Here is a 20,127-nt window from a genome sequence, read left to right as displayed (position 1 = left end):
TGAAAACAAAGAAAGTATTGAACATGAAAAGAAAACTTGATAACGGTACATTCTGAAGTAGTAATCTCTGAAAATGGAATAGTCCTACAAAGAAGAATAAAACAATAACGATTAACTCATTTGTGGGGATAGTCAATTGGTAACCCATGTGCCTTCACAGTCAGGTCTAGCATATGTTTCACCACCTTCGTCATAATCAAAAGTTGTGTGGTAAGAAGAGAGTGGGGGATAGTGAGGCAAGATGTCACTTATGTCATCATCAACACATTTGTGGGGAAAGTCCTTCTCGGGTGGCATCACAACAACCGACCATCTTGGATCAACAGGATCTGTGACATAGAATACTTGTCTTCCGTGTGTGGCAATAATGAACGAATCTGAAGAGTGGCCAATTCGACTAAGGTCCACCAGTGTGTAGTTCAGATCGTCCTTTCGAACACCAGCATTATTTTCAACCCAATTGCATTTGAAAAGAACAACCTTAAACATATTGTAGTTGACTTCCCAAATCTCTTGAATGGTGCCATAGAAAGACATGTCACAGACGACCGGGTTTTTGTCCTTCGCACTTGACACTTGCATTGTTGTTGCGACTAACATAATCCCACTGTTTTGCACCGTTCGGTAGTCATCACGAGATTTTGTGTGGTAAGACGTTCCATTAATTGTGTATCCGTCGTACATCATTAAAGCAGGGTGGGGTCCATGTGCAAGCCAACGTATGGTGTTCGAGAGAACCTTCCCTGCCTGTAGTTCACTAAACACCTATTGAATAGAACAATTAGTCGTTATAAATATTGAACAATTAGATAAAACGAAAATAAATTTTTGATTGTCTATGTACCTGATCCCTAAACCATGCACTGAAGGATCGATTATGTTCAACTTGTAGCCACTGTTCATTTTTTGCTCTTCTGCGATTTTCCATCTTTAATTGATTGAAATGTTGCGTGCGAAATGTTTCATACATTAAATTGGTGGCTTGAGGATAACAAAATGGGAGTATATACTCATAGGAATGCTTACTCAACGTATGGGTGCACTTCTCCACTATTCTGTAGGACATGAAGATGTGCTTGCTTGAGTTGTTGGACATCGGGTCGAACGTATGTTCCTGCTGATAGCGGTCGATCGCTTTGTATTTCTGTCCTTGAATTGAGTGACCCAAGTCCAATAGGATCTAATCCAGAAAGAAAATCTGAACAGAATTCAACTGCCTCCTCGCATATGCTTGCTTCTGCAATGCATCCTTCCGGTCGAGCTCTACTGCGAACATAACTTTTCAACACTTTCATGCATCGTTCAAATGGGTACATCCATCGCAAATATACTGGTCCACAAAGCTTTACTTCTCTAACGAGATGAACGACAAGGTGAACCATGATTGTAAAAAACGAGGGTGGGAAATACTTCTCAAGATTGCATAAAGTCAGAACTATATCTTCTTGAAGTGCATCAAGATCTGAGACAGAAAAACTTTTGGCACAAATCGCATTGAAGAAGAAGCACAATCTACTAATAGTGTACCTCACATTCTTCGGTAGGACTGAACGTATTGCAATTGGAAGCAGTTGCTGCATTAAAACATGACAGTCGTGCGACTTAAGGCCGGTCAGTTTTAAGTCATCCAAAGAGACACGACTACTAATATTTGCTGAATAACCTTCTGGAACTTTAATTTCTGACAAAGTCTTGCAAAATCGATACTTCTCTTCTTTTGACAGTGTATAACATGCCGCAGGGATATAAGTTCTATTACCAGTAAACGTTGGTGCCAATTCTGGTCTAATTTTCATGTCAACCAAGTCAAGTCTAGTATTCATCCCATCCTTACTTTTTCCTGGTATATCAAGTAAGGTGCCCACTATGTTCATGCATACATTTTTTTCAATATGCATTATGTCTAAACAGTGTCGAACATGCAAGTGTTTCCAATATGGTAGTTGAAAAAAAGCAGGTCTTCTTTTCCAATAGTCATTGCCACCTTCATTATGCACAGTCTTCCCACACTTCTTCCCACATGAAAATATCATGTCTTTCATCTTAAGGTACATGGCCTCGCCCGACAAGGGTTGTGGAGGAATTCCATGCTCTTGCTTCCCATTAAATTTTTTTTTTTGTAATCTGTATGGATGATGTCTTGGCAAATACTTCCTGTGTCCCATGTATGACATTTTCTTTCCATGTTGCAATCTTATAGAAGTAGTCTCCTCTCCACATATTGGACAAGCCTTGTATCCTTTCACACTAAAACCGCATAGATTACCGTATGCTGGAAAATCGTTGATGGTCCATAATAAGACAGCCCGCAGTGTGAAATATTCTTCCTTATATGCATCGAAACAACGAACTCCATCCGTCCACAACGTTTGTAGATCATCAATTAAAGGTGCTAAGTACGTATTGATATCGTACCCCGGTTGCTTTGGACCTGATATTAACATTGTCAGCATCAAATGTTTTCTTCTCATACACAGCCATGGTGGAAGGTTGTATATTGTAGTGATGATGGGCCAACAACTGTACGTCGTTGACATATCTCCAAATGGGTTAATTCCATCAGTAGACAAACCCAAACGGAGATTTCTCGGTTCTGACCCAAAGGTTGGCCACATGTGGTCTATCAACCTCCATGATGGAGTGTCAGCCGGGTGTCTCAAAACACCATCAACTTGTCTATCTATCGCATGCCAACGCAAGTTCTTAGCATTTTCAGATCTCTTGAACATTCTTATAAATCTTGGAATTATTGGAAAGTACCACATCTGCTTAGCAGCCACACCACTTTTTTCCTTCTTTGAGTTCTTAGCGATCTTCCACCTTGACAAACCACACTTAGGGCACTTGGTCAACTTTTCATATTCTTTTCTGTACAAGCAACAATCATTAGGGCATGCATCAATCTTTTGGTAACTCAGTCCTAGGGCACCAAGTGTTTTCTTCGCTTCGTACAAAGAACATGGAATTTCATTGTTATCAGGTAATAAATCACTTATTATGGACAGCAATTCAGAGAAGCTAGTATTCGTCCAACCATACCTAACCTTCAGGTTATACAATCTCACGAGGGCTGATAACTTTGTGAATTTCTTACATCCTGGATATAAGGGTTTCTTCGCGTCATCAAACATAGTGTCGAAGGTATTTGATGCATTAAAAGATTGTTCTTCAATAGATTGTACCATATTAACTGTATTAAATAAATCGTCGTTTTCATCAGTTTCATCCACTGTAGTTTCCATCGTGTTGGCAACGTTATCTGAGTTCAATTCTTCACCATGCCAGAACCATACCTTGTAACTCTTATCAATTCCATTGGCATACAGATGATACCGAACTGTTGAGACATCCTTAAGTAAACGATTGCCGCAATTCAAACATGGACATCTAATTGAATTAAGACCTTTGGCATGACTCAACCCAAATTTAATGAACCTTTCGACTCCTAAATCATATTCTCTTGACATCCTATTTTGGGTCATCCATGACTTGTCCATTGTGTGGAGTTCTAAGTTGGCCTCAAAATAAACCTGATTACAAAAGAGATTATAGGCAACAACTTTAAAAACTAAAAGTTTCAAAACGGTAGATAATCCTCAAAGTACTTAATAATTTATTACTAACCATTTAGGAATTTTCTTGAAGGAAACTTATGGACTAGGTTCAACAACCCCCAATTATTCTAAAACATTTCAAGGACAATTTCCTTTCCAGACATGATGAATGATGAAGGGAACTAGTTGACAAATAAGTAGGGTAGGTTTGTATAAGTATTTTGGCGGTAGGTTTGTATAAGTATTTTGGCTTACATTGTACAAGTAAGTAGACTAATAAGCTAACTCAGAAATTAAAATTGAAGAGAAGCTAACCGTTGGAAAACACAAATTGTGGGTCGGTCAGTGGTCGGCTAAAGAAGACGTGGCCGGAGAATCGCGCGGCAGTGCAGCGGTTGGAACGAAGGTTGCGCGGCTGGCTTCACGAACCGGCCGACGGTTATAAGCGGCGGATCTGGGTTACTGCGAGCTACCAGGGTGAAGCACGAGCAGCGGCGGTTGTGATGCAGATCTGGACGACGGTGGATGGGCGCGGCGGTTTTCGATCCGAAGGAGAAAAGAGAGGGTGGCGGTGGGGTTCGGCAGATCGGCGCGCGGAACTAGAGATGGAGACGGCAGACCGGTCGTTCGGCTTCAGTAGGGGAGACGACGGTTTGCGGCGGGGCTGCGAACGGAAGAAGAAAATGGAAGGAAGGGACCGACGGCTGGCTGCGGCTGGGCTGCGGCTGGGCACGAATGAAAGGAGAAGAGGAATGGAGACGGCCGGTGGTTGCTGCGATCAGAAAGAGAAGAGGAGAAGATCTGGGTTGCGCGGCGCACGGGAGGAGAAGAGAAATAGGAAGAAGAAAAGAAAAGGAAAAAAGAAAAACAAAATATAAAATAATAAATTTTTTTAAATATAAAAAAATAAAATTTTTAACCCTAACATTCTATGACAGTTAATAACTGTCACGAAAAGTGTTTTCCAAAAATTTCCGTCTTTTCCCGCCAAAAACGCGAAATTTTATATTTCGTGACAGTTTTTTTTCCTTCCATTCATTTTTTGAGATATATAACTGTCATTGTAGGGTAGTTTTCTTCTAGTGAATAAATACAAAAATTTGTGAAGAACATATATTAGATGCAATGTTGAGAATTGAGTTTCAAGTTTAATTGAAAAATCGGCAGGAGCAATAACTCGATCCTTTTTAAATTTCGACCATGGGATTGTGCCAGAAACCACTTTTTGCAATTTTAGCAAATAGCCTAAAGCTTTACTCAAATACCAGAAAACTATCTTTTTCTAGGATAACTTACTCAAAGAAAAGTACAAAGAGTAAAGATTAGAACCATAAATACCTGAGAGATCGCCACGAACGATGAAGGTAGGAGATGGTCTGCAGTCTAAAGAGTGAGAGGGCAGTGAGTGAGAGAGGGCATGACGACGACGGACAGGGGAGAGTTTTGATATGAGTGAGACAGTTGTGAAGAAAAGAACGCTGTGAAGAAGCATCAAATGGAGAAGCCTTCACTGTGGGCAAAATTGCACGGAGGAGCATTCACCGCAATAAGCACCTTGAGCTATCACTGAGCGGAGGAGCCTAGTGGAGAAGAGAAATAGACGACTTGTGCGAGACTATCGTGGGAAATTGACGGCATGTGGTGGAGAAGAAAAATCGTGCAATTGGAAGGGGAAGAAAAAGAAAGAAGAATAATTTTTTTTCGTGAAATTGGGAGAAATGAAAATTTGGGAAAAAAACAGGAAAAACTCTTATTTTTTAGAAAATTGAGAAAAGAAAAGTGGTTTTCACGTGAAGGCAAGTTCCCCCTCTTTTTTCGTTCTTTTTCTTTTAATTTAAAATAAATATTTTTTTTAAAAAAATAAAGTTGTTCCTTATCAATTTTTGGTTCAAAATATTTAGTATTTCAAATGTGCATGTATCGAGTGTTTATCAATTGTGCATCAAATATTATATAAAGTGTGTAAAGTGTCTATTGGAAAGGGTTTGAAGTGTGTGTGTGGTGTATGAAGATAAGATGTATTAGCCAGATGTAAGAGGTATATCAAGTAGGTTGGACTCTTATTGTCATTTATGCAAAAGTAAATATGTTTGGTGTTATCAATCTAATTTTTAAAACTTATTTTATCAGACATACATGCAACAAACTCTGGAAAAATAGAGTCAAACACAAAAACTCTAACAGGTTGATTAATGATGGAAACATTACATGTGATTCACCTAATGTAGTGGATGAATTTCGAAGTAATGTTGTCAAACCAAATAGACCCGAAGGTGTTTCTCCTACAAGATTAAAAAAATGTAATTTTAAATTTAAATGAATCTCAAGCGGCGGTTGTTTCATAAACAAATCTACAATGAACTCTCACATGATATGCTTTATAGAGTCAAGTACATTAATAACAAACATCATGTGATTAAGACTAAAATCACATGATATATATATATATATATATATATTATTAAGATGAATTTAATCTTAATTAAGTCCTTGAAACAATTTCATGCAACTCCATCTAATTTCACACGTGTCAACTCAATGATTTGAAGAGTTTATAATTATATGTCCAAAATGATAGTTTAATCAAATTCGTTGTTCCTTGTTCAGAAATACAGAAGTTTTAACAAGAGAGGTTGTTGGTATAATTATTAACCAATCATGCTTTCATGATTCTAGAACATTGAATAGTAAATGAATGGATGTGAAAACTTTATTTGTTGTCTAGTTATTAGATGAAAGAAATACAACATAAAAGTAAAACAAATTTGGAAGCAAAAAAAGGTAAGGTTTAGGCCAATATCAATCCAAGTATAAGCAACAAAGGAGATATAGTTTCATGATTATAAGTTAAAAGTGATGTACGGATGCTCTCACATCATAAATAACTTCTCTTTTAAGTACGTTATTTGACATTTTGAATAATTATGTACTGAAGTGTGCTAAAGTTATAGAGTTGATATAGTGTATAAACTTCTTAAAACTTTAAGTTTGAATTTATATTTGATACATTTATATTGTTTACGATTTTGAACCATAGAACATAATTTGGAGAAGTATATTATATACTCTCAATACTTAGATACACGATACTCTGTCATCAAAATTGTTTTCTCACTGTTCTTTCTCTATTCGAGAACGTACTACCACGCTCTTAGCGAATCATGTAGATTTCTATATCAATTATTTACTATTTACATTTTTGTATGGTTTTATAGGTTGATTATGTAACAAAACTTTAGTGGTTGGACATCATCAGCTAAAATTGGTTTGCATGTACTTAGTGAAGAATTATGTAGTTAACAAAAGCAAAGATGAAAGATGGAATAACTTTAGACAAACCATGACAATCTTTTAAAAAACAAAAAACGAAAGAGGTAGGTTGTTCTCAAAGAAAGGGAAGTAAATAAAAGTTTGATTTCATATTTTCAAAAAAAATAGGAAGGTAAAAGAGAGAAGAGAGGATGGGAGTCGGCAGGAAGTGGAAGTGGAAGGGAGAATTGATGAAAGGGTTGTCCAAGATTGGTAAAAATGGGATGTTTGAGGGACCAAAAGGCAATAATTAGTAGGGCAGGGGCATTGCTGGTCCCTAATTAGATTTTCCAACTCCAAACCTTTTGATCCTTTGATGTTGATATTCTCCTCTTTAATATATATAAACACATAGAGAGAGAGAGAGAGAGAGAGAGAGAGAGAGAGAGAGAGAAAGAGTTACCCCCAAGAGAAGACTATAAACTATTATGAAACCAATAATAAAAGATTCTATTTGTGTTCTCATTACCTTCCATTCGGTCGGAATAAAGCCCACCAACACCAAATCTTCTCTAACCCTAAACACACATTCCCTCTCACCTCTCTACTACATTACTCCTGTCTTTGTCTTTGCCATTCCCCATCCCCACACCCTAACCCTATTTTAATTCAAATAATCCTTAAAACATCTCAACATTATTCTTCAATCTCATACATCTTCTAATTACTCCATCCTAACATATAACCAAAATAAAGATCAAAAAGTCACATATCTTTTTATTCGGTTTAACCACAAGGATTAGGTTAGATGAAAACTAAGGATGAATATGTGAGACGTGCATGCCACACAGTATCAAATGACATTTAAAGTGAGTGAAATGTTTTTTTTGGTGATGGTGGTGGGAGAGACTGTGCAAACGCTCTAGAAAATGAAAAGTGGTCCGAGTTACTGATGAGGATAGGAAGGAAAAGGGGCAAGTGATAAGGCTCAAAGAAAAGGGTACTACATTTAATGTAATTAGTCATGTTATATATAATATTATATATATAGCTAGCAAAGTATATATACTATGAGAAATATATAATATTTTGAAAGCTAGAAATTTAAAGGGACCCTCTTGCTGACTGGCATGCAACTTTTGTATGTTCATTTGTCCCGATACACACTTTCTTTTTTTCCTTCTTCACTCTCTTTCTTTTTTAGATCCTTTTTATTATCTTGTTGCTTTCAACAAAATAAGGTCACTAGTGGTGTGTGTACATATATATATATATGAATGGTCCCTTTTATATATCTTAATTAGTTCATATATTTTCATAAATCTCTCCCTATCATTCCATAATTTAATGACCAAATAATGTGTGTTTGACATTCATACATATTTATAGGGTTGTTCTACCATCACTTCGATCCAATTTGTTCAAAATTCTATGATATTATTCATCATTCAATAAAATGTCAATTAATAATAAAGAAAAGAGAACTTGTGAAATAGACTTTTAAGATATTTTCGTTAAAGAAAAATAAAAGCATCAACACATAATGGATTAGCTAGAACTTGATGATTTAGATTGCAAGAAATAATTACATGGAAGAGTCACAGACTCAAATTCTCCCACGCTATTTTTATCTATATAAATTTAAGTATAGTAGTAAATAGAACATAATAAAATAAAATTACAACATACATACATATATCCACAATGAATATAAACAAATACCAAAGCTTCAATCACTAAAAAAGAAACACTTAAGAAAGGTGACTGTCTAAACCAATTTTTTTTCCCATGAAAGATATTTTTCAATGAATTGTGTAACTTTGGGAGAGATTGTATATAGTGTTTTTTTTTTTTTTTTTTTCCAACCCCACAAGTGACAAAAGTAAGAATGAAAGTGCATGACTTTTGTATTTGTAAACTAAAAAGGGGTTGCTTTAATGGTGGGTTTGGAGTGATGATTGAGGCAATACAGAAGAGTAAGTGAAGGGGCATTTTATAAAATTAAAGCCAAATTCTTATCAGCTTTAATTTTCCAAACAAAGTTCAATATCTTCAGCTATTCTTTTTGCATCCATTGAAGCTCCAAGTAGCCCTCTCTTTGTGAACCCAACTGCATATAGTCCACATTCACCTTTCCATCCATTTGGAAATTCCTTCCTTGGCATTCCATCTTTCTCATCAAACATATGCCTTTCCTGTCCAAACATATAATATAATTAATTAATTAGGAATCCTACAAACTTGAACAAGTTAAGTCACAAGTATATCTTATTTTTTGTTGAACTCAAAAAACAAAACAAAAATCCCATAATTTGATAAGTTAATGTCCAACTACCACTAGAGAAGAAGTTATATAATCATTACCATGCACAATATGTACATTTACCTCATCTAAGGATAGCTCAATGAATTAAAGAATTTTTTATTGTACTCTCAAAACAAATTGAATTTATGGTTGGGCCACGAGTGTTAAAAGGCCACAAATTAGAACGATTTGGTGATCTTCACATACAATGCATAAAGATCATTTGGATTGGGAGGATGATGAGGGTTCTAGAGATAAAAGTTAACTAGATATCTCAACTAGGGTATAGTCGTGTGTGACAACGTCTAATATATATCATTATTCATAATAAAATTCAAATATTTGTTGAAGCATTTTTAAATATAGTAAAATAAACTAAAATATACTTATATGCTATAACAAAATTTTGGATTCTATCAATAATAGAAATTGATAAATTTCTATCCATGTCTATCAATACCTATTATTGATAGAATCTCAAACTTTATATACTGTAATACTTCGTTAAATTTGTTATTTGTGATAATTCTTTCTATTTGTTTGTGTATTAAATTCAGTTAAATCTAGAAAAGATACACATGCTAACCTGAATCACTTTATATATATGAGATGAAATCTAAGGTGATTAATGAAATTAAATGAAAAGCACTAAACTGAAAAAAAAAAAAGAAAAAAAAAAAAGGAGTCGTGTATGCACCTTTAGCCAAGAGGGTACATTACTTTTATAACCAGTGGCCAAAATGACAGCATCAAAATTTTCGAGGCTGCCATCAACGAACTCAGCGGCATGGCGGGTTAGTCTTGTCACTCCTCGACGAACCTAAAGACCAAATAAAAATTTTATCAATAAATTTAAAACACCATAATATATTGACATATTGAAGAGAAGAATCTGAGAGAAAACCTAATGAGCAAGTAGTAATGCAACAATAATTACCTTAATCTTGCCGGTTTTGATTTTTGCAAAAGTGCCAACATCTAAAACAGGCGTTTTTCCAGACAGATTCTTGAGCTGTAAAGGGCCAAGTTTTGGACGATGAAGCCCCAATTTAGATGTATCTCCTAACATCAAACGTGAAACAAGAAGAAGAAATTGATCCACTATACGCATGGGAAGCCATCTGAGCAAGCACATGGACAACCCAAATGTTGATCTTCCCAATATCTCATGAGGTAGAATGTGCACCTATGCAACAAAAAAAAACAAAGGTCAAAACTTTTTTACAATGAGTAATCTCGACACGATATATAAGTCAAGATAATTATCTCTTATTATTTGAAGTTTTTTCGGTGAAACAAAAAATAAAATGACGAGAATGCTAATATATGTTCAAAATGAACAATATAGTGTGCTTAGGAGATGTTTGGAGGGATTCATCCAAAATATTATAAAAGAAAATTTTACACAAATTCCATTTTCTATTTTTGAACCTGGTATCTTTGAGAAGTTTATTTTGAGAGAGAATGCAATTGTATTCATCAACTTGAACATAGTTCAATTAATTGGATAATGCAATTTTTTTGTTTGCTTACCGAATTGCGAACGACGAGGTGAGGGGACGCGTTGAAGTTACATAAATCAAGACAAACTTCCATTCCAGAATTACCACAACCAATAACCAAAACTTTCTTCCCATGAAACACTTCACCTGTCTTATAAGAGCTAGTATGAACAACAGGGCCTTCAAATATCTCTAACCCTTCAATTTGAGGAATAATCTCTTCAGCATTTTCACCCGTTGCCACAATCAACCACTTACAAAAATACTCAACAATAACCTTTTGGTCTTTAACTGATTTCACTTTCCAAAACCCACATCTCTCATCCCACTCTGCCCTTATAACTGTGCTATTAAACACCGTCTTCAACTTAAAATAATCAGCATAGGCTTTCAAATAGCTTAAAAATTGTTGCTTTGTTGGGTAAGTGGGGAAATGTGAAGGGAAAGGCATGAATGGGAGCTGACAAAATGGCTTTGGAAGATGCAAGCGAAGACGGTCATATGTCTTGAACTGCCATAATGAAGCTATACATTCGGCTCTTTCAAGGATCAAACTTTGGATACCCTTTTGCTTTAGACATGCTGCGACCGCTAAGCCCGACGGTCCGGCACCAACGATGAGAGGCCCTTGAACCAAAATTTGTGGAATTGGGCTGACTTGATTTTTGGTGAGAGGATCGTGAAGTCTTTTGCCTTGCAATTCTTTCCAATAATCGTCCATGAAGAAATAAAGGGGTTATGTGTTTAGTATATTGGCGGGTTTTCTGTGCATACTTTTTTAGTTTTGAAAGAAAAGTTGGATTTTGATCTATGGGGATTGAAGTTGTAAGGGTTGTTTTTATTAGACAAAGAGGAGGATATGTAAGGGAAAAGTTATGGGAACTATATAGAGAGATGAAAATTTGAGACAAACTCCTTGGTAAGCTTCAAGTTGAAGGATATATGGATGGGGGCTAGTGGCAAAATTACAATTCTGAAGGATGTTAGTTGTTTTTTTGAGCACAATAAATGTGGAGGAATTTAAAACATGACCTCAACCAAAAGAGTAACGTAACCGGTGTAGTTGGTGATGGAGTGTTGAATCTAGAGGACTTGAGAGAAACCACCACCACTAATTGGGAGCAATTTTAAGTAGAGAAATTCATTTTAAGAATATGATATAGCAATTACAATACATTACTTTAGAATTTTACAAATATGATAAAATTATTTATTTGTTCTGTCTTAATCTTCATTTTAAAATATCAATAGTACAATAATTGCAATATGAAATATAATATAATGATTGTTGATCTAAGTAATTTAACTTAATTAGTGATTTCTTTTTACTTTATTCGATGTGTACTTTGAGTTGAATCTAATTTCAAATCATTTTGTTTTATTTTTCTATATTACTTTTTTTTATTTTACTTTGAATAGTATATTAGTATTGTGATATACTTATATTATATGTATTAGTTGGTTAATATACTTACTACGTGATTTTCGTTTTTTCAAATTTTATGAAATTCATTAGAGTATTGTTAAGTATATGAATGATGTAGTTCTGTGTATCATTATCAAGTATATCAACAATATATTGTTAAAGCGTATCGGTAAAATGAATTATTATCAAGTATATGAATTAAGTTTACAAGTGTATATCATATATCAAGCATATAAGTAGGACTTCAAGAATATCAAGTGCATTTAATCAATCAATTGTATAAGTGAAAAATATTAAATGTATATGTAGTATATCAGGTGTATCAAACATATATTAATAATGTTTCATGTGTGTATTAAAAGGTATCAAGTGTACCAAAGAGTATCAGATCCATCAAGTGTATCAATCAAATGTATCAGGTGTATCAATGAGTGTATTAGGTGTATCAAATGTATATAAGGTGTATCAAATGTATATTAGTAACGAAGACATTTGTGACATTTTATCTCTTGATGTGTGGGTTGGACTTCGTTTTTGTCATTTTCACAGATAATAAAAAAATGTGTGTGCTATGAAATTAATTATTATAACTTATTTTGCCATTTTTACAATTATCCCTTTTAAATATGACAAAAAATACCAAAATATTTATAAAATATACCAAAATTTTATATTTATAGTTAGATAGAAGTCTATTATTAGTCATATCTATTTTGATAGATTTGAAATAAGATTTGAAATTTTGTTGTATTTTGTTAATAGTTTTAATAGTTTTGTCATTTAAAATAATTATCCGACAAATTATTATTATTATTATTATTATTATTTATTTTATATATATTATTTTTTAAACCAATACTTTATAAAAAAAAATTGTCAATCGGACAAAGTTCAATGCTAATTCCATCCAAAAATTGTCAAGGAAAGAAACAAGAGTCACAAGCCCTCCCTACATCTTCCAAATTGGAAGAGACAGAAAGAACTATAATGAGACTTAAACCCAACAATGTAACGTCCTAATATATAGTGAGCAACCTGGTTCACAATGCGAGGACAAAAAAGAGACATTTCGAAACCTCTTCGTCAACAGAAGAATCTCACCAACTGAGCTCTTCACCTCAGTGAAATTAGACTAGAACAGTTGCTCTTCATGTTTATATCACCTCCCATGAGTGAGATTCAACCATAATAGCATTAAGCAGGGTGATAAAGAGAGAAGAAAAATGGGTCTAACCTTCTATAATAGCTTGGACTTGATTGGTCAAAGGTAATCTCTCTAATAATAATGCATTTTTGGCTATGCACCATAGTTTGTACCCTTTTACTCTGAATATCCATGGAATAGACATTTCTTGGCTATGTTATGTAACTTCCTGTCTTTATTGTTTGCATATGCTACACACCCAAAAACAAACTCTGAGGTTTACCAAGATCAGGAGGATATCTAGTCCACTTTTCAATTGGAGTGACAAATTCAATTGCTGATGAGAGACATCTGTTGACAAGGTATGTTGTTATTTTTAAGGCATTGAACATAAGGCATCTTACTTTCTCAATGATGTTCAACGGGTATGAGGTGAATAGAGTTTAATTGAACTTTTTACTAAATATGTCCAAATTAAACTAACTAGATCATTTTTAAATTAAATAAAAAAAATTTAGCTAATTTATGTTAAAATAACAAAATTGATAAAAAGGATAAATAGGGTATAATACAATCAATCTCAACCAATAAGAATATGCAACTAAAGTTAAAGACAAAAATAATTAGAAAAGAGTTGGAGAAGAAGACACCATAATTCTATAGTGGTTTTGTCAAACTCAACCTACATTTGCTTTCTTCAAGCATCTATTGAGATTTTGATTGAAAACTTTTTTTTGTACTCTTTCTACTAGATTAGAGTCGAACCACAACTTGCTCATTTTTCGGGTTCAAGAGCAAACTCGATCCTTTTCACAGGTTAGAATACAGTCGTCACAATATGTTGAGGCTGTAAATTACACAAAAGAAAACTATTTTTCTTTAAAAAGAGTGAATATATGGTTTTGAGCTCACAATAATTAATCATCAAAATACAAAAGCAATTCCAGTATGAGACAAGATGAAAAAATGAAAATTGAAAACTCTAGAGAAAATAACCTTAGTAGCTTTTGCAATCTTTTAGGAGTGTAAACTTCTAAACAAAGTTATTAAAAATTTGAAGAAAAAGGAAGTATTTAGAAAGATGGAAAAGATATTAAAATTTAAAATCATTTTGAATTATTTGATAGAAGTAGAAGAAAATTGGATGGTTGAAATTTAAACTCAATTAACTGCTCAACTACCAAAACAAAAATAATAACATAATAATGTACCTTTTTAAAATATTTGGTTTTAAAGACCAATGATAACAACTATCGTTTTAAAAAACTAGTTGTTAGGCACACAAATAAGTAATAATATTAAATTCATTTTTCTTTTAAAAGTCGATAACAATAAAAAAAAAAAGCCACCTATATTACTATCCAATTGCTCAAATGAGGTTTGTCTAATCCGCTCAATTTAATTATTTGACTACCACATCATCATCTTAGATATTTTTTCATTAAATTATTTGACTACCACGTCACCATCTCAATATTTTTTCATTAAGCTTATTTTAGTAATATTTTTCTATTAAGCTTCTTTTAGTAATATTTTTCTTCGTTTGAACTCCGATTTGGATCATTTAAGAGGCATCATAATCGTTGTTCCGAGCTCTACGTTATGATCTATTCAAAATAATAAAATTTCCAATAAAAAAATTTAGATTTGAGATTAAAGGTAAAAATGGCAAAAAAAATAAAAAAGTTTCTTATTCATCCTTTCAGTAAGCCCATTCTGTTGAGAAGTGCCTTTGACAGTAAAATGCCTTTCAATCCCTTCATTTTCACAAATAATTTGGAACTCATTGCTCAAGAATTCAAGGCCATTGGCTTTCCTCAATATTTTGAGTTTCTTTTTTCTGATTATTTAATTATCAACCAAAGTCTACCATTCAACAAACTTCCTATATATGTCTCTTATTTTAACTTTAAAAGGTATGTTCACACCCTTCTTGAGTAGTCATCAAGAATGGAGAGAAAGAACCCTGTACCATGTCCCACTGCTGGTGTATTTTCAGGTTCCCATAAATTTGCATGGCCATACTCAAGAATTGTTTTAGATGTGTGAATGCCTTTACTAAATGAAACTCTTTGTTGTTCCATATATGCAATAATGTTCACATATGTCAATGGAGCCAAAAGAAATATTCCCTAACAGACCTTGGTTATGAAGATGCTTCAATACAGTTTCACTGATGTGTCGAAGCCTTTTATGCCAGAGCTTTACTTTCGGGTGGTGCTTATGAGAAGCTACAACAGTTGTTCCAATAATAATAATAATCCCTTCCATTATGTAGAGACCATTCTGAAGTTTGCTTCTCACCTTTGATAATAACTCCTTTCACTATCTTTATGGTTCATTTTGCAATTGGATCATATAACCTGCAGAATAAAAAACACCAATGGACAACATATGTTTCTTTTCAAATCAGGCACATATCTTAATGATGTTAATTCTTGATATGACCATCAAACATTGACTTGAATAGTTCCAAAACCCTTCTTACTGCATTTTTTTATGGTTTTCTAAAAGGACTTTACCGCCATCAATTTGTTTAGACTCTTGAAACCATTGTCGATTAGGACTCACGTGGAAGTAGCACCCAGTGTCTAACATCCACTCAGAGCTAAAACCACATGTAGAATCGATTAGAAACTTTTGCTTCATTGTAATTATTAGTTACATTAGCATTATGTGACTGCTCCTTTCTTTTACCCTCAAATCTCCTCTTGTTTCTCGACTCAAAGCATTTTTTTCTAATATGTTCCTCTTTATGTCAGTAGAAACATTTCTTCACCTTACTTGAGATTTTGACCTACCACTGCTACATCCCTCCCTTATTAGACTTCTTTTCAGTCCCTGCCTCTAGCCATCAGAGAGCTTCTGGTTCTTTACCTTTATTTTTCTTCAGTTCAAGCTCTCTAGATCTAAGAGCATTTAGGACAATATTCATGGTTAAACTGTCTCTACCATGCTTAATTGCCATTTTAATCTCATCCACTACTACAAATATTGGATTACTAGATATTCATAGATATTCATATAATGCCAAGTAACCCTATACTTGACATTTAAAAAAGCGTCAAATGATTGACTAACAATTATAGTCCGATTACGTGACACCAAAACACTATCAAGTTATATGTTTTATGACATAATTTTAGTGTCAACTAAGATAGTATACTCGACTCTTTACATGTCAAGTACATAATAAATACTTACACGAAAGAATGGATAACTCTTGAAATGTTTCGACTCTTTACATGTCAAGTACATAATGAATACTTACACGAAAGAATGGATAACTCTTGAAATGTTTTTAGCGTAACGAATATATCTTTTATTAATATATTAAATATAGGAAAATTGCAATTGATGACTATTTTAGCAATAATAATTAAGGATATAACAACATTTTAAAAGATTGCAAATATAGCAAAATTATCACTGATAGACTTGTATCGCTGATAGACTTCATATGATATATCAATGATAGACCAATATTTGTAACATGGTCTATCAGTGATAGACTTATATCTTTAATAGAATTTGACAAATTTTGTTATATTTGCAAATTTTTTAAAATTGTGATATATACTTAATTAATTTAAATTTAATTGCTAAATTTTCAATTATCCCTTAAATATAATAAAATTTTCACTTTCCATTTTCTATTTTACATTCATTATTAATTTTGATAAGATAGATTTATCAATAAAATTAGCCAATGCATCCAACTAGCAATTCCATTATTTTATTAGCTTCAGAATTCCAATATATATGTATGAAAATGTAAAAAATGTATAATAATATCTCTCTCAATTCCAACCTAATATAATTTCATCTAGTAAACAATCTCGCTTAAACTATGCTACCATATCATTCCAACATCAATCAATTTTAAACATAAAACCATTCCTACTTGGGCTTTGTTTTACAAAATTCTTCTAACAACCTAAGTAGTTGCACTACAACAAAAATCATATTATGACAGTTGCATCTCAATTTATAATTATCATAAAATATCAAAATTAGTGTTTTTAGAAAAAAAAAATTAAAATAAATAAAACGAAAGTTGTCAGATTTGAAGAATTCATGACAATTTTTAAGTGTGACCATTTTTAAACGTCATTAAATATAAATAATAAAATTGTATTTATTTTAAATTAAATGAAAAGAAAGAAAGAAAGAAAAAAAAAAAAAAAAAGAGAGGGGAGATGGAGTCTTCTAATTGAAAGCTCTAACAGAGACCCTCTTCTCGAAATTTCTCCCCTTACACACCAATCTCTCTATCTTCTCCACTCGCTATCACCTTTTCTTTGAATTTCTTAGGCCAAATTGAAAACCAATTGGTTGAATATCTGTTTTGTTTTATGATCAGATGATTAGTTCAACTTAACAAGATAACGTTTATTCGACAAAAAAATAGAAAAGATAGATGCAAGTTAATGTGGTTGCATTGGCTCAAGTCATATTATCCTACTGTATTCACATGACCCATAAATTAGAAAACATAATTAGTTTGATATGTATATATATATATGACAATGAATGGACTTCGTTGATTCATCAAATATCACGACTTACAAATTGTCAATTCCAACCGGCTACAAATTTTGTTCTTACAACTTAAACTACCTTTATATCTTCTGATCAAAGCTTTAAATGTAGTTCTTAAAAAGCTTACAAATTTAGTTTTCTTAGACTAGGAAGTAATTAATATGGTAACTACATTGTCTTCTCAAAGCTTATAAATTCTAGTGCTTACAACTTTAAACTAAATTATACCAAAAAAAAGTTAAGTTGTTAGATAGACATATAAGACTGAAATTAAAAGCTTAGAGCTATTAAAAGTTGAAAAGAGTAACAGACACAAGCATTGAATTTGTAATATAACCAGGTGACGAAGTTGGATGGGAGAGGGAAAGTATTTTCCAAGTTAGAGAAAAGAGGGTAACCCACTAAAACATTGCAAAAAGTGCAATGAAGAAAGATTGTGATCAGCTCTTTCAACACTTAAAGCATATGCACCATCTATATGACTAAGACAAATCCTTGGATTTTTGTGTTGAATTTTGTCAAAGTATGTTAGCAGTTTGTTGAATAATGGACCACATCAGAGAGAGAAAAAAAAAAAACTTTACACTTCACTCATATTATCTATAAACTATCAGACCTATAACAATCAATAATTCAGCTCCGTAAGCAATATTTTCTAAATGTTTTTAATTAGTAACATGTAACTGTTATAATGAATCTCAAGCTCACGATTTTAGAGACTATATATTAGATAACATTGGCTTTCATTTTAAAACCAAAGTAATGTGTGTTAAAGTAATTCATTTATTTTATAAAATTTATGAAGTTCTATTTTGTGAGACCCTCAACTTACTACATTTTCTTAATGGTTATGATATACTTTTCAGATATTATAAAATTAAAAAATGTTCAACTATGCCAACTATTGTGAATTATATACGCTCATGTTTATATGTACCAGTATGATACTTCAATATGGCAGTTCATCTAGTTTGCAATACATAGTTGGACTTAATTATCAAAATTTAGTAGGTTGAGGGGTTAGATTGATCAAATCTAAACATTTCTCTGAATGAGAGGTTACTTTTTTTGTTGAAAAAGTTGCCACAAAAGAAGAGAAACTCACTTAGAAGAAACAACCTTTTATTAAAGAAAATTTGCAAAAACAATTAATACACTTTTGATGAAGAGCACTCTTTTTTATTTCTTCCTCTATTTGCTTACAATTTTTGCTTGATTTGTGATCACACTTCTTATGTAGAGGCATGAAATCCTATGAGTCCAAACCAAAGGTTTTTCTAGCTATTTTATATATTTTTAATTTCGTCCTCATCTAATTAAAGAAATTGATCTTAATATAACTTTAAAAAATCTAACAAGGATATTTCTAGATTTTCTCTTTTACATGTTTAATTACATCTTCCACCTAATTCTAGAAAAATCTAATTTTACACATTAATGACATACTTGGAATACTTCAAGACTCTTCTAAACTAATCAGTGTTACTATGTATTTTTAAAAGTTTTATAAAAGGATGGAAACTCTTGAATTTGTTATAGGTTTAATTATAAAAAATGTTGTTAAAGCTGGGTAGTTTGTGTATAAAATTGCTAAACTTTCAAAAGTTTCAAAAATATTTTTAATTGTTTGAAAATACTCTTATTGTTAGTTTTGAATAAAATCCGTTAAACTTTTGTTTCACACATGTAGAACTAAACTATTGAAACGTTTTCCAATTACCCTCAAACTTTAAAAAGAAAATTAAAAAATACTCTTTTTGGTCTAAATTTTACACCAATTTCTCTCCTACCAAGTATAAACACCAAAATTTTAAATTAAAACATAAAATTTCACCAAATCTCATTAAATTTTAAAATAAAAATTTCCCCTCAAATGAAGAAGTTGTATTTAACTATTTACACACTAAACATCTAAAAGTTTAAAAAACACTCATGAACATTATAAAAAAAAATAGAAAGATACGGTTGTTAATATATTTGTCTTAATTCTTTGATTTTTTTTTCTATCTTCTTATCTCTTCTTTGGTACAAATAAACAAATAAATAAACCCCCTTAACTCAAGTATATTAACTCTAATTCATAGGGAGAATAATGAAAGTTGTGCATTAATAGCCGAATTTTTTTCAAAAATTAATAATAATGGATATGTTATAGTAATAGAAAATTATCCTTAATAGAATCCAACATGTTTGTAAATATTTTATTTATTTTGTTATTTTTAAAAATACCTCTTAATAATTTAGGGTGGGTTAACTGTTAATAGTTAAATATATAGTTTTGATATACGAGAGATATATGAGTTATTTTTTTCTAAATTTTTTTATTTTATAACTCATATAACTCATATATATATTTTAGATGTAAATTAACTGTTATGAAACTTTTGATAGTACAATAATATTTT

General features: G+C 32.3%; 2 protein-coding genes across 2 annotated transcripts; both read right to left on the bottom strand.

Annotated features, from left to right (window-relative positions):
* Positions 1 to 1,022: 1,022 nt before the first annotated feature.
* LOC116404092 lies at positions 1,023 to 4,438 on the bottom strand. Its single transcript, XM_031886300.1, has 2 exons — positions 3,870 to 4,438; positions 1,023 to 3,530 (listed from the first exon to the last, which is right to left on the bottom strand). Exon 2 carries the CDS (start codon positions 3,495 to 3,497, stop codon positions 1,023 to 1,025), a length of 2,475 nt encoding a protein of 824 aa, XP_031742160.1. The 5' UTR covers positions 3,498 to 3,530; positions 3,870 to 4,438.
* A 4,116-nt stretch (positions 4,439 to 8,554) lies between these two features.
* On the bottom strand, positions 8,555 to 11,683 carry LOC101203912 (indole-3-pyruvate monooxygenase YUCCA6). The gene is made up of 4 exons (XM_011657187.2): positions 10,642 to 11,683; positions 10,046 to 10,294; positions 9,806 to 9,928; positions 8,555 to 8,998 (listed from the first exon to the last, which is right to left on the bottom strand). Exons 1-4 carry the CDS (start codon positions 11,329 to 11,331, stop codon positions 8,828 to 8,830), a joined length of 1,233 nt encoding a protein of 410 aa, XP_011655489.1. The 5' UTR covers positions 11,332 to 11,683; the 3' UTR covers positions 8,555 to 8,827.
* Positions 11,684 to 20,127: the final 8,444 nt, after the last annotated feature.

This window comes from Cucumis sativus, chromosome 1 (assembly GCF_000004075.3).
Source record: "Cucumis sativus cultivar 9930 chromosome 1, Cucumber_9930_V3, whole genome shotgun sequence".
Lineage (NCBI taxonomy): Eukaryota > Viridiplantae > Streptophyta > Magnoliopsida > Cucurbitales > Cucurbitaceae > Cucumis > Cucumis sativus.
The sequence above is the reverse complement of the archived record's forward strand: the minus strand, read 5'-3'. Positions and strand labels throughout refer to the sequence as shown.

Excerpts from the sequence above, each read along its gene's own strand:
- LOC116404092 (XM_031886300.1), bottom strand. The coding sequence starts at position 3,497 with ATGGACAAGTCATGGATGACCCAAAATAGGATGTCAAGAGAATATGAT.
- LOC101203912 (XM_011657187.2), bottom strand. The coding sequence starts at position 11,331 with ATGGACGATTATTGGAAAGAATTGCAAGGCAAAAGACTTCACGATCCT. Across the intron at positions 10,295-10,641 it reads ACCTCGTCGTTCGCAATTCG|GTGCACATTCTACCTCATGA; the intron begins GTAAGCAAACAA and ends TTTGTTGCATAG. Across the intron at positions 9,929-10,045 it reads TCAAAACCGGCAAGATTAAG|GTTCGTCGAGGAGTGACAAG; the intron begins GTAATTATTGTT and ends TTTGGTCTTTAG.